The sequence below is a fragment of the Nannospalax galili genome, unplaced genomic scaffold (genome assembly GCF_000622305.1).
Source record: "Nannospalax galili isolate Female #2095 unplaced genomic scaffold, S.galili_v1.0 scaffold44, whole genome shotgun sequence".
Classification (NCBI taxonomy): Eukaryota; Metazoa; Chordata; class Mammalia; order Rodentia; family Spalacidae; genus Nannospalax; species Nannospalax galili.
This window is the reverse complement of record NW_008355789.1, coordinates 4,503,875-4,526,768: the sequence shown is the minus strand read 5'-3', so window position 1 is coordinate 4,526,768 and position 22,894 is coordinate 4,503,875. Positions and strand designations below refer to the sequence as shown.

The window sequence follows — 22,894 nt, the reverse complement described above, 5'->3', positions numbered from 1 at the left end:
TGAATGAGAATGTGCTCCATAGGCTCTGAGTATTTGAATGGTTGTGGCCCCAGTTGGCTGTGCTGTTTGTGGAGGCTTAGGAGGTGCGGCCTTGCTGGAGGGGACACATCACTGGGGGGTGGGCTTTGAGAGTTCAGAATCTTGCCCCACTTCAGTTTTGTTCTTGCTTGAAATTGTGGCCTTTCAGCTTTCTGCCCCAGTTGCTTGTCCGTGCCCCCTCCCCCACCATGATGGAGTCTCCCTCTGGAACCATAAACCCAATAAACCCTTCCTTCTAGAAGTTGCCTTGGTCATGGTGTTTTATCACAGCAACAGGAGGGTAATGAATACATCTGGTTTTATTGCCTTGGCCCCACAGGTGGTGGGGCTGAGTGAGAACACAAAGACGCTCAGAACGATCAGCAAATGTCACTGTGGCCGCTGTACTGCAGGCTACTTCCGTAGTGGGAGCTGCCAGTTTCCCTCAACAGCTCCCCAGATGACACCATGGGCCCTGTCGGGTATCCCAGAACCTCCACAGGCTGGGACCCCAGAACAAAGTCCTATTTGAGACAGAGGCCGGTGCTGGCCTGGTCCCAGGGATTACCTTCATCACAGTCGAAGGCGTAGGCGGCCAGGCGCAAGGTGGTGGCACAGATGCTGCAGCGGAAGCATTCGCGGTGGAAGAAGCGGCCCTCAGCACTCAGCCGCTCCATCACGTACACACGCTTCTTACAGAAGCAGCAGGTGTCGCTGCCGCCCAGGCTCAGGGGAAACGTCTTCCGCACAGATTCCTGAGGTCAAGAGAAAAGAGCAGCATTCTAGAGCTGAACAAGTCTTCAGAGGCCAGTCCTAGGCCTTGGGAAATTCCAAATTGAATCACAGGGATCTCCAGGGCTCCTGGGTGCTGTTTATGTGACTGCAGGGAAGAGGATGGAAGAGAAGACATAGTCCCCACCCAGACCCCAGTCCTGCGGAGGCTCTCCCCAGGCTGGTCTAAACCAGTAGGCATCGTGCCCAAGTAGGTCTGCCTTGTGTTGCTCTCTTGGGGTCTGTCCCAGAGGCTGTGTTACTTGGCACTATGGTGAGGATGTGTGATGGTCAGTATCGATTGTTGACAGAATCTAGAATCACCTTAGAGATGAGCCTGTGGGGGATTACCTTGATTAGTTCATTGAGGTGACCCACCTATCATGAGTGATACCATTCTATGGTTGGAATCCTGGAGGGATGGGGAAAGGGAGCTGAGTAATGGTACGCTTGCATCAATCACTCTTTCCTGATTGTGGATGTGATGTGACCAGCTGCTTCAAGCTCCTGCAATGACCAACTGCCTCGAACAGCGAGCTAAAATGAACTCGCTCTCCTTTAAATTGCTTTGGTCAGGGTTTTTTATTACAGTGTTAGGAAGAGAAATGTGACAGAATGTGTTTTATGTCCTTGTGCCTGCAGTAGGAAAGGGTATGATCATAAGTGCAGAAAAGGAATGCTTGAGTCTTACAGTCCTGGGGTTGCCTATTATAGTCTCACTTGCCAGGAGGCGGGGCCCCGGCAAGCTGGCACTGGGGTATTCCAGAGCAGTGAACCAAAAGGAAACCTAACCAACTATCAGTGCACAGTGCTGCTGATGGCAGCTGGCTACCGAGCTTGGGGGGTGGGGCAGAGGGATGGCGTGCTCTCCTTTCTACTTATTTCTTGGTGCTTCTCAGATTGGGCACCAATCACTGAAGGTACTGGACTTTGGCAACAGCCCCACAGAGCCTTACTGATGCTGAGAGCCACAGACAGCAGATTAGGACTGACCCCCAGGGACCCAAATGAAGTTTGTCTTTGAGGAAATGTGGCTTCCCTCAATCTCTGCCTGCATTCCAGCCCACTCTCAGCATGATCCTCTTGTTCCCTGGAGGCCAGGGTGAGTGTCTTCAGGTGGAGGCTGAGGGTGTGCATCCTTACCAGGTCTGGAGAGGTGGCCTGAGTCTTAGGTCTGTGATCATTCAAATATAGATTAACCAGAACTTCAGCCGCAGCACCTATTCCGCTGGACACTTTCCCTACTGTCAGCTAGCCAAGGGCAAAAGTGGAGGAGACAGAGAGAAAAGGTAAGGCAGTTAACACCAGGTAGGAAAATGAGGCAAGCTGGGTGTGGTGGAGGAGTCCATACCCATGAGAAAGCAGCACCCCAGAGCTCCCAGAGGCCAACCAGCACCCTGGGAGCAGATACCAGAGTTCTAGAAATGGACAGGACAGAAACCAAAGCTGGTGGTAGAAAAAAAAAGCAAAAACAAAACCACTTCTATTTCTAGCAGGTACCTAGGGCTATCAAATCATAGAGATGGAGCTGGGCATGGTGATGCATGCCTGCATTTCCAGCACCTGGGAAGTTGGGCAGGAGCACTATTGTGCGTTTGAAGTCAACCTGGGTTACATAGTGAGATCCAAACCAGCCTGGGCTACAGAGTGAGACCCTGCCTCAAAAAACTCAAACCAACCAAACAAAAACAACTCAATAACAAAATCATAGACATGGAATTATAGCCAGGGGCTAGGAGAGGGGGAGTGGAAGTTAGCAATTAATGGGGCTGGAGTTGTTTTTCAAGATGTAAGAGGTCTAGAGTTGGATAGTAGGAACAGAATGATTAAAATTATGTGGTGGATCACATCTGTAATCTCAATACGGAGACTGAGATAGGAGGATCATAGTGAGGCCAGCCTGGGCTACACAGTGATCCTCAGCCCAGCCTGGGCTATGATGTAAGACCCTGTCTCAAAAACAAACAAAAAACTTTCTCAAAAACCAGAAACAAATAAGATGGTGAATTTTATCTAAGCGTATAAAACAAAGAACCCGAGGTCCTAGGTAGGCCAGGTGACAGGCAGAATCATATCATGGGGGTCCAAGGTCTTCGGGGGTTTGCTGAGCCTCTGGTTGTACAGATGGGGTAAATGAATCCCTCAGAGGGGAAGGGCTCTAGCTGGGGCCACTCAGCAAATCAACAGAAGCCCCTCAGGCCTCCAGCCCCAGGGTCCTGCACAGCAGCTCTTATGAGAACCACCCAGAGGCTTATATCACAGCTGTGTTACCCCAGCCTGCAAAACTGAGAGACAGAGAAGCAGGGCAAAGGAGGGGAAGAAATCCAGCGACCAAATTTTAGAGAGAGAATGCTGGTCTGTGTCCATCTTTCTCCAGAAAGCTGTCTTCCTGGAAGCTATGGGTGACTGCTGGGTGGGCTGTGGGACAGTTAGGACCCCGCCCCGCCCTGGACTCATTCTGAGACATGGCACATACACGGCGCTGAACTTCTGAACTTGGCTTTCTCATTTAGGAGAATGGGGATGGCTGCCCCTGCCTCATGGATGTGAAGGATGAACTAAGAGAAGGTCAAGTGCATGGTGGTTAGCAGAGGCTAGTCCAAGATGACTGCGACTCTCCCTTTTCTTCCTCTGGAGTCAGTTCTCCCTGCCAACACTTCAGCTCCTGGGTCCTTGAGGAGCAAACACATCTGTGTTTTATCTGACTCCCTCATGGCAGCATCCCAGGAGTGAAGGACAGCTGTGCCACCCTGGGCTAGTGGAGGGAGCAGGATGGGAATCTGTGGCAGTGGTTCCAGAGCTAGTGCTTGGCCAAAAGCCACTCAGAACAGGGAAGGTGGCAATTCTACAAGGCCCTAGAATACCTCTGAATATGGGTGCTGGGTGCTGTGGTTATCCACCAGCGCCTAGCGCCCCTCCCCCAAGGTACAGAGCAGGCCAGCAAATCCCAGATGGACCTCGTTTCTCCCCAGTAGCTCTGAAAGACCATGCTGGGAGGACTGTGCCTGATCTGAGGGAGGCAAATAACATACAGAACTCTTAATGCTCCCTAGACTTCTAAGGGAGAGAGCAAAGGAAACTCCAGATCCTGCTGGCTTCCAAATCCAACTTCTAAGAGTAGTAAGTAAGCCAGAGCCAGCAGTGATTTAGGTCTCCAGGCCTCTGGGTAAAAGTTGACAGCCAACAGAGCCCCAAGTAACAGTAACTCATGTGATGAAATGATGCCTTCTGTCTAAACCCAACACTGCTCTTGGGAGCCACATTTAATCTGATAACAGCCAACCTCAAAAACAAAGCAGAGGTCCAGGGAGCAGCAAAGCCAAGCACAGCCCCCTCCCACCAGCATCTGAGGCTGACTCTTCAGAGTCCAGTCAAAGCAGGCTCTATGGGGGTGAACAGGGAGACAGAGGCTGAGCAGGCAGGAGAGGACAGGGCCACAGAGACCCTCACACCTTTGCTCAGTCTGGAAGCCCCAACACTAAGAGCAACTTGGGACAGTCATTCCATGAGTGGGCCCTTGGGGTTTGTAGAGAACATGGCTGTAGGCTGCTCGGGCTGGGGTGCTGCTGATCCCTCTGGTGCAGGGATTGTAGATGGGGCCCTCATTGTGCAAAGCATCCATGTCTTGTTTTGGGAGCAGCAGTTGCTCTAGGGCAGGTACCACCTCCCCTCCTCTGAGATTAGAATTCTGCTTTGAAACTAGCCCAGCTTTTGCTACTGCCACGAACCTGCACATGCCAAGAAATCTGGTTCCTTCTTCCGGGAAGGTTCAGGTGTGTTGACTTTGGACAATAAGCCATTGTTTGCCTAATGTTCTGTTCCCCAAGTGGAGCCCCTAATCCTGCTCCTCAGTTAGGGGCCGTAGAATACACAGTATGTTCAAGGTTTGCATAAAATAAAAAGGGGAGGAAGGGCAGAGCTGCCTAGTTTTCCTTCTGGGTACTGCCTGCTCAGCCTCTGGCCCAGTGTGTGAACTGGCTCCACGGCACTCTCCCAGAAAGGAACCAATGGGTGCTGCAACACCCACGCACAGTGATTGCCTTCTGATGGAGCAGAGGTTGAACCTGTACTATCTGAGACTTTAAACTCAAGTCTCTAATGAGACCTTATTAACTACTTAGCTAATAAGCACCTTATGCCACTAAGCTTAGCAATCCTGTCTTAGGAAGAAAGTACTAAAGTTTGCCATGAAGGTGCTGGGGGGGGGTTGTCACTAAAACATGCTAGTACAGTCACAGCCTGTTCAGTTGTTCTGTGAGCTATGCAGGTATCTCGCCGGGGGGTTCAGGATGAAGACCAAACCTAGTCCTTTCATTGTGAGCCAACTAAATTGCCATCTGCCTGCTGGGAACCAGCCCAGAATCACTGAGACATAAACTGGGACTTAGAGAGACTGTAAGGGACACAGAGATGGAGGACTTGTCTCAATGGTTGGGCTCTTGAAGCCCACCCCAAGGACTAGCGTGAAGGTGACCAGTGCTCCAAGGATCCAGGGTTGTCCTCTACTTCTTGACAGGAGGGTAGCTATTTTGGCACTGTGAGAGGAAGCTACAACCTGTGCTTCTGCTAGGTCAGTGCCCCTCAGATTTGAAGTCTCAGATCTCTTGAGGCTTGCTACTTCTGCGTACCATAAAAATAAATCAGTAGAAATAAGTTCCCACACTTGGGTGTGTGACAATGCCAGATATTGTTGCCACAATCTACCATGTATCTAATGTTTCCTCTCATTTGCTAGAGTCACTGGATCACAGACCAGTCTGCCTGAGGACCACACTGTCATCAGCTGAGGAGTTACCAGGTGGCCCATCTTCTGAGAAATAAAAGGCACAACTTGTGGAGAGACTTCTAAAAAAACTCATCCTGGTGGTGACCTCAGCAGAAAAACCACACATTCTCAGAAGATTCATACACTGAATAAGTCACCCGTGTTCCCAGGGAGAGTTGGGAAGGCAGGGCATGGGTGGTCTGGCTAGGAACAGTTTATTCAAATGTGAAACTAGGAAATCTGATGATTTAGCCAAAAAACCCCATCAAGAATTAGCAATCTTACAGTCTCCTGGGACTTTTACAACTCTTAATATAACTTTCAAGAATTGGGATATTTTAAATTATTTGTTCGTCCCTTTAAATTCAAATCATTTTTCAGTGAACCCATTAGAACCAGCTATATAGAATGGTTGGTGAGTTTGGGCGGGCCGTCATCTCACACGTCCCATTTCTGTTCTGTGAGCCACAGTTCCCTCAACTGTGAAGTGGGAAGACCATTCCCAAGTTTGAAGGTCTGCGAAAGTGTTGTAGAAGACCCTGGGTAGGAGCTGGAGAGATGGCTCAGAGGTTAGGAGCACTTCCTGCTCTTCCAGAGGGCCTTCAGTAGGTGGCCAGTTAACCCAGAGCACTGCTGTGCCTGCAGGTTTGAGAACTTTTTGCTCTTAAATGCTTCTCTTCTGTACAAACAAGAGTTGTGTGGCCCACCCAAGACACACAATGCCTGTTTTCCCCAAACCACACTAGATTCAAACATGGTGACACTGATGCTGTCACAATGCCAGAGGCTGCCGAGGTGGGTGGCCCTCTACCAAGAGGCATTCCTCATGCTGACCTGTGACCCCTTCAGCTCAGGTCCCTGTTTAGATGTGGGAGTCTTTTTCACACTACACTGTTCAACTCCTCCTGGAGTCTGGGCACCCTGATGCCAGTGGTCCAGTCTTGGTGATCTCTCTGCCCCTGGCACAGCAGACAAGATGCTCTGAATAGGGGAGGAAGCAGGTTCCTGGCTCTTTGTATCCAAACACAGCTTCCCCATCTTGGGCCTAGAACTCAGTCCATAGCAGGTGTCCAGGTTGAGCCACTCTGCAGGGCTGAGTCATCTGTGGCCAGCTGGCATGTTCCGAGCATCAAGCAAGCCCACATGGGGCAATTAGGGAGCTAGAGTTAAGTTTCCAGGAGCTTGGAACTGAGGGCTTAGGGGAAGGGGAGGAGTCAATAAGCAGAGCCAGAGGAGAACCCTTGGTTCCTGGGGGGACAAGGACACTCCCACTGAGCAGTGCCTAGATAAGAAAACCTCGAGGGCAGGCTCTCTGCCTTGTCCTCCTTCCTAAGGCAAGGGGGAAGGAGAGGTACCAAAGCCAGCTTATATAAGGACACTAAGATGCAGGCAGGCTGTGGGAGCCGTCACCTCCAGGAGCCCAAACCTGCCCAGCTTGGCTCCCTGTGCCAGGCACTGCTCCTCATCAGAAGCATGTAGCCCTCATACCCAGCTGGTGAGTCTCAGAAGCTCTTTGAACTCTAAGTCACCTGAGGTGGCACTTGTTCCTCAGTGACTGGAATGAAAATAGAAACCTGGAAATGACTGCTATTCTTTTAAAGATATACTTTTTAGCTAAATGAACTTTCATCTAGAAGTTTCTTCCACTGGGAAAGAGAGCATTTACTTAGTACTTCAAGCATTTTACATATGTTGGATCGCTGTAGCAATTCTTTTTTTTTTTTTGGTCTTTTGAGACAGGGTCTCCCTGCAGCCCCAGCTGTCCTGGAACTCACTATGTAGACCAGACTGGCCTTGAACTCACAGAGATCCACCTGCCTCTGCCTCCCAAGTGCTGGGATTAAAGGCGTGTGCCACCACGCCCGGCTTGCTGCAGCAATTCTAAAGACCCCATGGAGTCACTGATACATCTCCAGTTTATAGGTTAGGAAATGAAAGCTCAGAGAGGCCCACCACCTTGCCCAGAGTCACACAGTGAACGGCTGGTATTTAAATTCAGGTCTGGTTCCAGGTTCATATTCTTCCTATAGCACCCTGCCTTCCTGACACACCCCAGCACGTGGGGTAGCCATGTCCCCAAGACTGGGATTCACGCCAGACACCTCCATCAAGCTGGGGAAGGTGAGGCAGATGGAGGGGCCTGCGATCCATCCTAGCACTAGATAGCACAAAGACAGGTTTGCCTAGCTAAACTTTGCCCAGTTGGTTGCATTTCCTTGTAATATGCAAATCTCAGCATAAACCCTACAAATCTGGTTTTAAAGCAAACACCCTCAGGGGTAGTAGGGAAAGTTCCTTTTATTCCTTCTCTTCAGGCCCAGGAGGCTAAAGTCAAAGCCAAGCAGTCCCCTGGCCAGCTGTGCCTCTTGTTCTTGCAAGAGCTCAACAGTTTCAGCAAATGTCAACAGCCAAACTAAGGACCAATTCAATGTGGTTTCCCTTCTCAAAGAAAGAAATAAATGTTTGATAGAGAGGGCACACAAGCAGAGAGTTTGTTTGATGGAACAAATCAGAAAATGGCACTGGGACACAAGACCAGATATGGATCCCATAGTCCATGTTTTTGGCTCTGGCAAGGTTCTAGGCTATAAATAAAAGGACCTCAAGACTCTGTGACTATTCAGGCCAAATCCAACAGGACCACTCTGAACTTTAAAGCAAAGCACCATTTGAGAAGGTAGATGTGGTTTGAAGGCTGCATCCCTTGGAGATGTGATTTATGTTCGTATCCTCGTGGATAACCTGTTCCTCATGCTAAGTTTGGCCAACTCTGCTTCCCTGACAAAGAAACAAGTTCTGGACCCTCAGAGTTGGGGCACAGGGCTCCAAGGCAAAAGCAGCACATGCTACCCTATGGGAGGCTGCCAAGGACTAAGCATCAGTTTCCAGATGTTTTTCTTCCTTGGGCTCCCGTGAATTGCAGCAACCTGGCATTGACCAATCAGAGCACTCCCTTATCTGTTGGGAAGAAACATTAAGGCCCAAGTTCTCTCCCCATGAGAGACGCTTCAAGCACCATCAGCACTTTATTAGAAAGTCAGCATCTGCTTTAAGGGGCAGCCTGGTCCACCCTGGGAGAGGCTGGGATGCTGCTAGACTCTGCATGTGGGAAACTTGGTGGTGAATCAAAATGGGGGATGGGGAGAGAGAACAGATTGGGTGTGGGCGAGGCTGGAGAAATCCTAGTCAAGATGGCTTGCAACTGAAAACTCACCAACTTCCTATTATGGAATCATAGTGAGACATGCAGGGGCCTGTGTGTGTGTGAGCTCTTAGGGAAACTGAGGCACACAGAGATTCAGTGACTTGCCCAGTGTGCCAGGGTGGTTTCTTCTAAGAGCTCTCAGATCATACTTGAAAGGCACATCAGCCATCATTAACAAGTTGTTCAAATGGCCTAATCACATATTATCTCATGACAAAGGCTGGCTTGGGAGACAGGGTAAGAAAAAGAAAAGTGATCTACTCAACCCTAGAGAAACAAGGAACAAAGCTGCGGAGGTGGGGCCAGAGGACCCAAAAGCCAAGTCCCATTCACCCCCTCCTTGTTCCTGGGCATGTACTGTCACATGGACACAATCCGTGGGCTGGGGCATCTGACAGGGCTCCATCCACATTTGGCCCCTGTGGTCCAGAGAGATCACTGTATGAGGAGTTAGGAGTCATGGGTCCGAGGAGCCTCCCTAAACCTTTGCTTTCTTATCTGGCTCTCTGCCCCTGCTCAGCTCTCTCAGTCACAGGACAACCCTTCTTGCTCATTCCCTTTTAAATTTCTCCTCACTCGGAGTAACCTAGGTCCCTGATTCTTCCATAGGAAGTATCTTCTTGTTTTGTGACACATAAGATGATTTACTTACCTATTATACTATTGTTGATTGTACTCCCCCACCTCCTCCTAGAATACAAGACTCCTTAGGGCAGAGATGACTGATTTACTGATGCATCCAAAACTGAGTTGGCCTTTAACAAATACTTGAACGAATGAAGGTTCACTCACTGGCTTAACAAGAGACCTTGGTTTAAAAACTGCCTGGGAGTCCAGTGAGGAAGGCATTGGAAAGGCTCTATGGTGGTGTGACAGGAAAAAGTTTACTATTGACAAACATCTGTCAGACCCCAAGCTCTGCGTCCTGCCACCATTTGGAAGAGCTAATGCTGCTGGAAACCCAACAGTAGAACTTGAGAAAGATTGTCCCTTAGTCTGCCCCAGTTCTGCCCGTGACCGTGAGAGGACAGCCATGAGCTAGACCTTCTTGAGGGTGGGAGGAAAGTAAGGACAGAGAAGCCCTGACAAGCTCCGTTCTGAAGGGCCAGGCATCAGGAGAGGGGCTGGGCAGGGAGAAACGACGTGGCTCTGGCTGACCTCTAGAGTTGGGCCTGTGCTCAGTGACCTCACTCCTCCTGTCATCTCACTGAAGTCAAGGCTGCTGGTGACCTTTCCCACGACTGGAAGTAGCTCCCTAGCTGGGCTCTCTTGAAGAAGGGCTATCTTGAGACTTCGTTGATGGGGGTGATGAAGATGCCTGTCCTAATTCATATAGCTCATTCTGACGTGGGGCCCACTTTATGCTGGAGGGGAGATGGAGGTTCAGACAGACCAGGGGACTTGAAGATAAACTGACCAATAGTTGACACCGACCAGGATGCTGGCTATGGTGGTATCTTGACCACGGCTGTTTTTGGCAACAGTGAAGAACAGAAGTCTCCCTATGGTCACTTCCTACTCCCCCTCCTGGGGTGCTTAACACCTATGTGGGAAATCCTGGAGGGGGTTAGGCGGTAAGATTTCATCCTTGAGACAACATAAACTTTTGCTAAGGGAATGGCACGAAGCTGGGTGTCTACCAGCCCAACAACACAGATCTTTGCACAGGGGGCATTTGGCTCTGCACACCGATCCTCAATCTTCAGTGTGAGACAGGTCAACGGGGTGTGTTCAGGGGAGCACAGTCTAGCTGAGGACTCACTCATCCCAGAGGGAAAAATGTACCCCAGATCCAAGTGCAATCATGTTCAGAGAACATTTCATTCCCTCAAATCAGTTAGCTCTCTGCCTCCCTCCCTCCAAGCCTATCTCTGCACTGCTACATCCTCCTAGAACACAGGGATTCAATAGAGATGGAATTCTTTAACAAGCAGACATGCTAAACAGTGCATGTTTTGCCTTCGCTCTCTTCACACTCCCATAAACACTTCAGTCCCAAGTTGGGGTACACCAGACATTCTGCCTTCCCACATGTTAGCCCTGCCCCACACCTCTCTCTAGCAAACTCTTCCTGTGGAGCCTTCCACACATCTCTCCTATCACTGTCTCTGTGTCCTTTCTAAACTTCTCTCTGTCCCCAGAGTCTTGCCTCATACATCTTACAAAATTCATTAGTAATGTATTGAGTCTACTGTGTGAAATTGCCATTTGGTTAGGTCAAACATGGCAGATATCAGCGATTCTGCATGGTAAAAGTGTGACTGGTCTTGTGATGATGTGGTGTTTTTATCAAAACTGTAGCAAGGGATGCAATTTCCCCCTTTGTTTCTTCAGCATCTGGCACAGAGCTTGGCATCCGGGTCCCTGACAAGTCCTGGGTGGGGCAGGCTGCTTGCTGCCTGCACTAATGCAAAACCCAAACCCGATCCTGGGCTGTTGTACAATATCTTACAAACTTCCATCCCAGCCAAGCCTGGCTCCAGATGCTTGCCTGCACGGGCCAAGCAGAGGCTGAGAACATCTCAGAACATGCAAGGGGGTGGGGGTGTGTGATGATTCAGAGTGACTACCTTTCTGGCAGGAGAAGCAGAGTCTGCAGTCGGTGGAGAGGAAGGAGCAGCTGGATCAGGAGATGGAAGGGAAGAGGGAGAAGACGGAGGATGAGTGTGAGGCAGACCTTTAGACAGTTTATCCTGCACAGAACAGAGATAGAGGAAAGTAGGGTTACAAGCAGCAGCAGGTATGGTGATGCATGCCTGTGATGTAGCCTTGTGGATGCCTCATAGGGCGCAGACACTGAGGCCTGTGTCTCAGGACAACACAGAAGCCGCCGTTAGAGTCATGCGGGAATATGTAGCTCCTGGCTACACTGCATTCTGCTACAATTCCAGCTCCCTGGAATAGCAATAAGCAGATTCATTTCTGCTCTTGCCTGGATCTGCCCTGCACTCCAGTGCTAATAAGAACCCTCATGCCAGAGCCTGGTATGAAGGAGCAGCTGTAGACTTAGAAGGGGAAAAGCCTGAGCCAAATGGGCCAGAAGGCCGGCAGCAGAGCCTTCTGCAGCTGTGCGGCACTTGTGCTGGCCTCCTGGAGGCCACCGGAACCCTAGCAATGAACTCAAGGTTGGGCAACCCTACTATGTCCGTGACTCTGTGAACAGCCAAAGACATAGAAGGAGGCTGGGAGAACACGGCTGGGGAGATGTGTTCCAGACACTGCCTTGCTGAAAGGATAGGAGTTTACAAGTCCCGACCACCACCCCAGAGCCTTCATTATTAGCTTTAGCTTCTCTGTGAGCACCAGCTCTTTTTTTCTACCAGTTTCTAAATAACTAGCCAAACCTGGAGGAAGCTGTACTTCCCATGCTAGGGCAAGGGTTCCTTAGTTCAGCATTGCTACTTCAAGACACATAGCTGAGGTTAGGGTTGGGTTTGGCCTTGCCATTCAGTGCTTCCCTGGTCAGGGTCCTGTAACAGCATGGTTGACTTGCTTTCACCTCTAAGGCACCTGAAGCCTTGCAACAAACCTGAGCTCCCTCTTTGCAGTGACTCTTAAGAAGCTCAGAGTCGGGGCTGCAGAGATGGCTCAGCGGTTAAGAGCACTGACCACTCTTGCTTTTGCAGAGGACCCGGGTTCGATTCCCAGCACCCACATGGCGGCTATGAACCATTCTGAACTCCAGTTCCAGGGGAATCCGAAGCCCTCTTCTGACCTCCGCGGCATTGCACAACACGGGTGCACTCACATACATGCAGGCAATACACTCATACACATAAAAATAATAAATATTAAAAAAAGCTCAGAGTCTACTTAAAAGCTTTAGACACAGGTGTGTTCAACTTACAGTCCAGGCCGCATGTGTCCTAGGATAGCTATGAATATACCTAGCACGTTCGCAGGTAACAACGTCATACTACGATACCAAAAACTTGGACAGCCCTGACTAGGGTTTTAAAGCCTGTATTCTGTTGAGTAAGTTTCTTTTGACTTGGGTTTACTTTCCTGCCTCAGTTTCCCTTTGTCATGATGTGTCAACTATTTTGAATTTTTGCATTTGGGTCTTTTAAAATGCCAGCTCAAACTCTTTAGTGGCTTGAGAAATGAATACTCTGTGTGTTACAGAGAAGGGAGAAGGGGGAGACCAAGCCACCAAGGCTGGCTCATGGCTAGGGTTCCTAGACGTTCCGAAGGCCCTAAGTTTACCTGTGGGAAATCCCCGTGTCCAAACATGGAGGCCAGGTGAGCTGCCTTCTCTTTAATGTTCTTTTTGTGAAATTCTCTGTTAGCCAAGTTCTGGGCCCTCTTCTGCGGTCAGGTAAGAAAGGAGAAAGAAAAAGATAGTGACCGAGGCTGTGAAAGTTGCCTCCGAGGGAGTGGGAAGAGAGGTCAGGCGTGTTTCATCACACACAGCAAACAGGAGACAGGGAGGGAACAGGAGGAAAAGGGTCTGCTGTGGACAGGATGAGGGACAGGAGGGACAGGAAGGCACCCAGAAGTAGACACAGACAGGCAGAGAGGGTGTTCACCTGAAGAATCTTTTCTTCTACCTGCTGCAGCCGTCGCAGCACCCCGGACAGGGCCAGTGCCCCTTGGCAGGTGGGAGGCAGGGTGGCAAGGTTTTCAGTCCCACCCAGCTGCAGGTCTGACTTGGCCCTGGCTCTCCAGGGCCTGCTCGGACACTCGCCACCAGCAGGCACTTGATTAAGTTCTCTGAGCACCTGCCCCGTCACCACCACGGAGGAGAACTGGGAGAGAGAGGAAATCAGCTTCCTTCCCTCCATAGACTCCCTTGCAAGGAGCCTCATGGGGACCAGAGGCAGAGGGCATAGCGGGTGCCACGCTGAGAAAGATCACAGACCACCGAAGGTAGGGGAGGAGTTTTCTGTCTTTGTACTGGGATCCCCAGCATTCAGTTAGCAGTAGATGGTCCTGTGCCTTACCTAGGATCCTCCAGCCATGCCTCTACAACCCTGATCCCCAGTCCTATCTGTACTCTGAGATCACCTAGGATACCTTAAGGAAATACTCAACTCTACCCAATTCCCAGTAGAGGATGTGACTAGTTGGCGTGTGCAACAAGACACTGATATTTCTTAAATGCCTCCTTACATGATTAGCATGCACAGATATAGAATTGCTGCATCAAACCCACACCTACCTTACCCCACCTTCGGTTTCTGGAGCAATACCTAATACTGACTAGATATTCCTGGAATTTGCAGGCACTCATCCTGACTCTATCCAGGTTCCACACCCAGAGGTGGGATCTGGGATAATCCACAATCCCTCCGTGCTGGTCCTTGTTACTAGGGCATATGGAAAGGCCTTTAATAGCCTCAGCCTCACCAGCTTCAGTGGGTGCAGCCATGAGGCCCCCGGGGAACACATTCCAGTGATGTTTTTGCACTTACTTGGATGCCAGCCTATCCAAGTGGCCCATTTGCACATAAAGTTCAGCACTGCAGGGGTGCACCCAAAGAATCCTATGTGGAGTTGCCGATTTTCCCCCAGGCAGCAACTCCAAGAGTATGTGGTTGCTTGGGCAACACCTGTGACAGGCTAAGGGACCACGTGTATATACTTCAGGCTATGTGGCAGCTCTTACCTTAAAGGTGGTGACCTTGAACTGTGTCTGCATGCACAGGAATTCTACACTCAGTTCTACTTGGGGAGAGGGGAAGGCTCCATCCCTTGGCCCAAAGTCCCCTCCCTCTGGTGTTACCAAAACAACATCTACTGGAAGGAGCCCTACCTGCCTTTTCAGAGGAGGTGGAAGCTTGGGAGTGGACTCCTCCAGCTTGGAGCAGCGAGAGGCACTGGGAGGGCGAGAGGAAGAGCACAGGACAGGCTTACCTATCCCTGAGACATGGTGGTCCTGGGAGGAGAAAGTGAGTCCGCAAAAGCAGCCCAGGAGACAGGAAGAAAAAGGTGAGTGAGATGGAGGACATGGATGGAGGAGAGGGGAGCAGGAGACACCAGGTACAGGAGCAGAGACAGGGCTGGCTGCACTCCTGCAAGCCGGGCCCAGCTGGGAAACCAGAGCTCTGGCTCTCTGAGCATGTGGATGGACGAGTCCTGTAGTCTCCTGCTCTGGGACAACGTGTGAATCCCACAGGCCTTGCTTTTGGCTCAGACACAGGGCCCTGGGCCAGGACTGCCAGCCTGTGCCAAGCTAAGGTGGCCAGCCTGGGATTTCTCCCAGAAATGGAGAGCTTCCTGCCCTCTCCAGGACAGGGATGTCCAGGCCAGAAGAACAGAGCCATCCCCAACACTGGAAACTGCAGGAGGCCAGGCTTCTAGAAGGGACCATTGAGATCATGTTTAAACAAATGCCAGGTCTCAGGAAAATGGCCCTCTTATAACCAAACCATTTCCTGGGGGAAGGCTAGCTATTCAGGAGGGACCCTAATTCTGTCATAGCACAGGTCTCTTTTACAGACAAAGGGAACCCAACTTAAAGCTTTTGTAATGTGATAACAACATCCCAAAGGGAGTAAACCAAGCCATGAACACAGACTCCAATCAGAGTCAGAAGTCTGTTGCCTGAATCACAGCATCCAGGCCCCATGTAACATCTCTGCATGACCTGCTGGTGCATGGGGAGAGGACAGCGCCGGGGAATGTTGGGGAGGTTGGTCAAGCCCTTGTTGCTATCTGAGTCAGCTCCCCTGGTTGGGATGAATCATCTCACTATGGGTTTGGACAGTGCTCTCCCACACAGCCTCTCAATGATCCCTCAAGCTGTCCTATCTCAAATTGGCTACAAACCAAGTCACAGTTTTAGGGCAAAACCAAATTAGGAAATGGATTTCTTTATTGCAAGATGTGCATCAGCACACTATGGCCCATAATCCTCATCTAGGGGCCTGTTTTTGTAAATAAAGTTTTATTGGAACTTCTTCATACTCATTTGAGATGTCCTCTATTGAAGGCTTCATGTTGTAATTGGACAGTATGGTGTCCAGAGTAGAAAATAGTTGTTTTCTGGCCTCAAGGAAAAGACTGTTGCTTCCTAACCAAGAGGCACAAGTCTTTTTAAAATCATCCCCAAATGGTGAATGTTGGTCCATCCTTAGCCCAATGTTTCAGTGACATTCTTGTGGGGTGGGTCAGAGAGCATGTGATAGGACTTACCTGCTTTAGGGTTGAAGGGTTCCGAGTGCTTTCCTCGAACTTAGCCAGCAGCTGATTGGCCATGGACTTGACTTTGTTCTGACTCCCACCTTCCTTACTGCTGCCACATTCTTGATTAGAGTCCAAGCTACGGCCAGAGAAGTTTGACAACTGAAAAGGTCAAAACAGTACATTAGAATCTACAGGTCAGGGAGGGGCCCAGAGGCTCAGGATATGGAAAGGTTCTCCAGGGGCTAAGGAAGTGAGGTGCCCTGGTAGAGTGGATGTTCACAGTACAAGTGTGTCCACCTAAAGCATGGGGGTGGCCAGGCTTGGGACATAGGTAGTTAGGGTTTTGAATCTTGCTTCAAGTGGTTATTACAAACTTTAGTTCGGATAGAGAAGTACTGCATCAAATAACTCCCAAAATATACCACATGACTGAAAAGAGGTAAGTGTGTGTGTGTGTGTGTGTGTGTGTGTGTGTGCGTGTAGTAAGGGAAGTAAGCCAGGGGGTCATAGGACAAGGCATACAGTCTAGGAATACTTCCCCTTTCCCTACTCTCTTCTCAACTTCCTCTACAACTGCTCTGTGTTTGTGATCTTTAAAGAAAAATTCATTTAGAAGTAATTTTCAGATTTACGCAAACGGTCCAAAGTAGCACAGATTATCCCTGCACACCCTCCCCCCAGCTGCCTTTAAGGCAACTTCAGAAGTAATCGCAGCACTGTTATCAAAGCTGGGAAACAAACACTGGCGGGTTACTGTTAACTGGACCAGAGGCTGTTTGCATTGCATCAGTTTTTCCATCCCTGACCCTCTTCTGTTCCAGGCTCCAGTCCAGGATCCCACACAGCATTTAGTCATCTTGTCTCCCTGGTCTTCTCTAATCTCTGAAAATTTCCCTGACACTTTTTGAAAGGTGCTGAACAGCTATTTTATAAAAATGATCTTCCATCTGAGTTGGTCTGATGCTTTCTTGCAATTAGCTTGGAACTAAAGCTTCTAGGAGAAGACAGCACACAGGTGAAGGGCTCTTCACGTGTATCCTGTTGGGTATACGATGGCAACATGACTGGTAAATGGTGATGGAAGCCTTGATTGCTTGATTACGATGGTTTATAAGATGGAGATCCATCTTACTCACCTGCTAACTAAAAAACATTGACAATTACTACATTTCCTAAGAATGCCTTCTCCTGTTCCCTGAATCTCCTGCACAGCTCAGAGTGTACAAAGTGCTGCTGTGCCAAGTGGGAGGTCAACCTTCTCAGGGAGACAGTGAGTCTTCACCAGAGAAATAGCATTCTTGAGGCGGTAAAGATACATTCACTCAGAAGAGATGTGTGGGAAGATGCAAGCTAAGGTGACCTGAGTTTAAGTAAGATCCCCCCAGACGAGCAGCCCCGGTGGGCAACTGCGTGCACAAACATTGTTGGTCAAGTGCCGGACAGACACAAAGCCATTCCCTGCTTCAGTGTGTGATGTATGGCTGTGCACATGAGCTGCTCAAGAGGAGGAGGGAGTGTTTACTGAGTCGCCACTGTTTGCAGAAGACCAAAGTCAGCCAGCACAGTGGGCCACAGGGGCCAATGCTCTCAGACACTAACGCACACACAAGTAAGCTGCCATCCATCTTCAAAACTAGATCGGATTCAGTAGGTCAGTGCCCCAGAGCCTACATTTCTCTTTCCTCATTTTTATTTAAAATATTATTTTTATCTTATGTATATGAGTGTACTGCCTACATGTATGTAAGTGCACCTGCGTGTGCAATGCCCACAGAGGTCAGAAGAGGGCGTTGGGTTCCCCTGCTACAGACAGTTGTTAGCCATCATTTGGGTGCTGGGAATTGAACCCAGGTCTTCTGCAAGAGCAGCCAGTGCTCCAAACCACTGAGCTATCTCTACAGCCCCTCTTTCCTCATTTTTTAACATTTATATTATTATTATTATTATTATTATTATTATTATTATTATTATTTGTGTGGGTATGTATGCCACATGTGTGCAGGTGTCTGCAGTGGCCAGAAGAGGGCATCAGATTCCCTGCATCTAGAGTTACAGGTAGTTGTGTGCTATCTGACTTGGGTGCTAAGAACCAAAGAAAGTTGGGTCCTCTGGAAGAACAGCAAGCTCTCTTAACTGCTGAGCCATCTCTCCAGCCCTTGTAGCCATAGTTCTCGATGGGCTCACCTAAAAAAGCTCTGGAAAACCTTCAGGAAAAAGGTGACTTGAATTCAGTGGGTAGAATGAGCACGCTCACACTGTAAGAGGTGAACTGAACTCTGGGCCTCTTTTTATGAGAAAAGAGGGTGAAGAGTGCAGCTGTGCTCTCCTGGCTCAACTGCTGACACAGCTCGTGGCTGGGAGATGGGCAAGTCTGACACAGAACAGTGATGCTCTACAGAGCATAGCACTAAAGCCTCTTTGGCCATACAGAGCAGGCAAGTCTCTTGTAAGTCCCACGAATCAAGTATCAATGCATTCATTACACATTATCCCATATGCCCAAGTCACCTTTGACATCACCAAGAGGCTAGCTTAATGTTGGCACTACCTGATTGGCACATGTGTGCTTCCTCTTGCAGAATTAGAATGGCCTCTTAAAGTGAAGTACAGATCTGGGGAAATGGCTCAGCTGGTAAAGTGCTTGTCATGCAAACATGAAGACCAAAATTTAATGCCCCTCCAACACCCACATAAAAAGTTGGGCACAGCAGTGTGTTTTGGGGACCCCAGCACTGGGAAGTGGAGACAGGTCAGTCTCTAGAGCTCATCGGTCTGCCAGTCTAGCTGAATGGATGAGCTTAACTATAATGAGAGACCTTGTCTCAAAAAATGAAGTGGGCAGCAACTGAGGAAGACGCCTGACAGCCACATGCACACAACAGCATGTATACCTGCGCACACACACATGCATGTACACACACAAAATAAATAAAATGAAGTGGATATCTTGGGTGTCTTTAAATTGTTTCTTGGAGAGGCAGAACTCATCCCCTTTTTCTACGGACCAACTTTTCAAAAGCAGGTGAAAGATCAGCTCTTTTGACACGCTCCTGCAATTTTCTTCTTTCACCAGAAGGTGGCGCTTATGGACAGCCAACATTTGTCCTCATGACAAAGTACAGAAGTTCCAGGAAAGTGGGGCCACTGGCATCTCTTTCCTACTTCCTCTCAGTAGCAATTCAATTTTGATTAACTGTTCTACAGCATATTATTCCTCTAAAAGCCCACAATGTTTCAAACCTTTCAAATGTGTCATCACATTCAACAGGCATCACCCTGGGCCTGGCCGGTCTTCCAAGGTTACATGGTGAGGAAGTAGCAAATCGATGATTGAAAATACACTGACTGTTTTTCTATCAAGCTGAGCTTGGATCCCAGTGGTTTGGAAGAGAAAAAAAAGGGCTAGGGCTCATGATGGCGTCAAGGACGCCCGAAGCCTCTGGTCCTCAGGACTGGCCTTGGTATAAACGAGCAAATGCACACGTACCTCTTCCAGGTTGCTTATGCCCCGCCGCCTCCGCTTGTTCATGTCTTTCTGTTCTATCTGAGTATCCACCTGCAACAGCCAAGAAAATACCATGAGCCCATCTCCATCAGCCTCCGCAAGGGCCGGGGTAGCCTTGACCTAGAAGCACACAGGGATGCAGGTCTGATTGTAAACAGCTGTCAGCCTAATGGTAGACTAGGGAATAAATGACCCGAACACAACAAATGCTGTCATACAGTTATGCTCAGGTGCAGTGGATGACTAGGAATTGCGTCTCACAGGACCATGATGGAGCATTCCAAAAGCAAGCAAATGCCTGTAACACAGGTAAGGTGGGCATCATATCTATTTCAGTGTGACCTTGGAATTGGAGGCGTTTAACCAGGTGCCCAAGGTTGGAGATGGGCCTGCTGATGCCCTCCGTGTGTGCTGCCTTATGGAGACTCCTCAGCCCTTCAGGAGCATCCCCTGAAGAGATGACAGAGGTAGGTATTAATCTCAGGGTTCAAGTGAGCTGTCCAGGACTTTGGTAGCAAATTAAGGCTGTAATTCAGCCACCATTATAAAATCTAATTCATTTCTAAGAAGAATTAGATCCAGCCTGAGGACTGAAATGGGCATATGTCCAGTTTGCCAAGGACAGTTCTGATTTACTGACTTCCCCCAATCGCTGTGACTATTAATAGACACGTCCCCTTCCATAGCACATTACTTGACTATCTGATAACCTCTCAACAACCAATTCTCTGCTACCTGAATCTGGACATTTAAGTCAGGAAACCTTATTCTACCTAAGTCCCTATCATTACCATTTTAAAAGTTACCAAAAGACACACCTCTTTCAGGCTGCCCAAGGGGGAATGAACAGGTGTGTGTGTGTGTGTGTGTGTGTGTGTGTGTGTGTGTGTGTGTGTTTGTACTGAGCTGTTGCCATGGCCTGGGGTCAGGTGGAGGCTGAATTCAGAACCTCTTCTGCATGTAACCTTGACTACAGACTAGGTCTACTTCTGGAAGTAAGACTTTGGAACCACTAGCTTCCAGGCTCCAGGGTCTTCTCCCAAAGGCTGATTCCCTGAGAAGCCTGAAACCACATCCCACAGAGCATGTGTCCCTTCTACATGGACCCTCCTACATGTTGACCCCCTCCACGGCAGGCCCAGATTACATGCCAGCCTTCTGGATACCATGGATATTTAAGGAGGGCCTACAGGTTGCCCTCTCACTGAAAATGCAGGAATCAAGCCCTCCCAGGCTAGCTCTTCCCAGCCCCAGGAGCATCCTTTCAGATCTGGTTGCTCTGAAATAGTGGTAAGTCTGAGCACCCCAGCACACAGTCCACTATGCGACAGTTTCGTGTAGTAAACACCCTCATTACTCCAGCCCCCATGCCCGCCACTGTCATGTCCACTAGCTCTATTAAAAAAGCAACCACCACAGTTTAATCATTGATAGTTGTTCAAAAATTTGACCCAGGCACCACAAAACAACAGGTCCAAGGGCCCTCCCTCCCTTCAACATTTCCTTCAGCTTCTCATAAATCACTGTTTTGTGAATGGAAATAATTTCAGTCTAAATGCTTGGACAAACACCAAGAGAAACAGATGACCTTATTTTCAACAATGTTGGGACTTGGGCAGGCTGTCTGGGCTCCCAGCTCCATCGACTGAATGCCACTCTGGTCCAAAGACCGGAGCTGTAGAAGTACAGAATGTCCTTCCATCCAAACACTTCATGCATCATCTTAGGGTTCTCTGTTATTTCACTGTTGTTTCCACCTGAATGAGGACTTGGATTTTCCCACAAAGAGAAATCTATCTTCCTCTCTTGTTTACACTTGACAGTGGTTCACGTGGTTCAAATGATCTACAGAGGACATCCAGTCCTGTGACCCAGGGGCTCACAAAAGGTACTCCAGGGGTGTGGGCCCAGCCAGAGGTTCCTAAGAAGACTTCAAGTCCTTCTGGGAGAATAAATACAGCAGAAAGGGGACACCCTCTGCTACTCGGGTTCATCCACCTGGACCCTGGGACAACAAAATGCCAGCTACATGGAAAGGCTAGCACTGTATGTATCCAAAAGATACTTAATTTTCCTTATGGATCTATCATTGTAGCAATGACAGTCAACTAAGATGTAGGTTAGAATAAAGTTAAGAAAATTCAAATTCATCTATTTTTTTTTCCTGATTTGTATATCTAATTTGGAAGTCAAAAATCGACTCAAGACCCCAATCCCAGAGCCATTTCTTCAGCAGTATAGCAACTGGTAAGTTGTCAGGCTCCAGCAGATAACTCCAACCCACGCTCATGTGAACAACCGTACTTCAACTAAATAGAACATACACACACAGAGACAGATACGAGGTGAGGGGAGTGCTGGTTGGGAAGAAGACGAAGTTCAGTGGGGATGGGGGCGATAAGAGAGGGTACCAGGGGCTGAATATGATCCAAATCTATTACACACATGTCTGAATTTGTCAAGGAATGGATAAAAATATATTTTAAAGCACGCTAATCCCTTTGAACCTTATTATACTCTACGAAGAACCAGAAATACAAGAAGCAAATATTTACCATGCCAGGCAGAGAGAATAAACAAATGACTTGCTCTCTTTCCCTATTCATTTTCCAGCTCCTTCACCCTAAGAACATTTTCTTATCATGATTTCCCAAGGATTTGAAAGAGTTGATATGCCAAAAGGCATTTATTAAACTAATTGGTTTCCCTGTTTAAAAAAATCAAGGCATAATAATCAAGACTGATTATTAATTTGATTAGCAAAAGATAACCATGTTCCCATACATCCTGAGTTATTTCGGCTCAAAGCAAACAACCTTTATATTTAGTTATCCAGTATCGCCTAACCCTGGAGGAATTTGGATCTGGCTCATAGGAAGAGGGATTGGTCACTGCAGGCTATGGCCTGGTTGAGTTAGGTGGCCGCTTTGATATTTAAAGAGAGGGCCAGTGACATTAGCACGAAAGCCCTTTGTTCAAGGACTCACAGGTTTGAGTTCGATGCTACTCATGTTGTGGCTATGTGACCTTCAGAAAGTCACCTAGCTCCTCTGACTTCAGTTTCCTTATCTGTAAGAAAGAATCTTATACTGTCTATCATAAGACATTGTGAAGGTTAACAGGATCACAGAATGTAAAACACTTCTTAAACTATAAACTGCTTTCTAAGTGTTAACACTATTAGTGGAGTCAGTCTCAGCAACAGAATTGTAAATGTCTAAATTCTAGTTCTGACTTGGATACTACCTATATAAGTACTACAATTTAATCTCTGCAAGTCAAAGTTCCCCACCTACAACACTGTGACTGTGAGGAGGACACTGTGTTCCCAACCTTCCTCCAGAGGTAACACAAGGAGCAGATGGGACGTATGAGAATGGAAGTGCTGGAAGGTGCTATGCAGGTCGCAGGAAGAAAACTCATCAGGGTTTACCTAGGTGTGAACTCTGCATGTTACATCCGCGATGCGACAGGACAGCTGGTATGATAGTGGCATGACTGT

General features: G+C 48.6%; 1 protein-coding gene across 10 annotated transcripts in view; it reads right to left on the bottom strand.

Moving 5' to 3' along the window:
• Positions 1-22,894, bottom strand: part of Mical2 (microtubule associated monooxygenase, calponin and LIM domain containing 2) — a 147,814-nt gene that overhangs the window by 7,781 nt on the left and 117,139 nt on the right. For 3 of the 10 annotated variants that reach the window (XR_003847103.1, XM_008853491.2, XM_008853489.3), the window contains exons 16-23: positions 19,375-19,443; positions 15,897-16,046; positions 14,515-14,637; positions 13,289-13,507; positions 12,966-13,067; positions 11,330-11,452; positions 1,933-2,040; positions 587-773 (exon numbers count right to left, since the gene is read on the bottom strand). Coding sequence is in view for 9 of the 10 variants with exons in the window: in XM_008853491.2 (XP_008851713.1) it covers positions 587-773; positions 1,933-2,040; positions 11,330-11,452; positions 12,966-13,067; positions 13,289-13,507; positions 14,515-14,637; positions 15,897-16,046; positions 19,375-19,443 (1,081 nt within the window). In the remaining variant the exon portion in view is untranslated. The remainder of the gene's footprint in view (positions 1-586; positions 774-1,932; positions 2,041-11,329; positions 11,453-12,965; positions 13,068-13,288; positions 13,508-14,514; positions 14,638-15,896; positions 16,047-19,374; positions 19,444-22,894) is intronic. The other 7 variants (XM_008853490.3, XM_029556309.1, XM_029556310.1 and 4 more) reach the window with 7 other exon arrangements.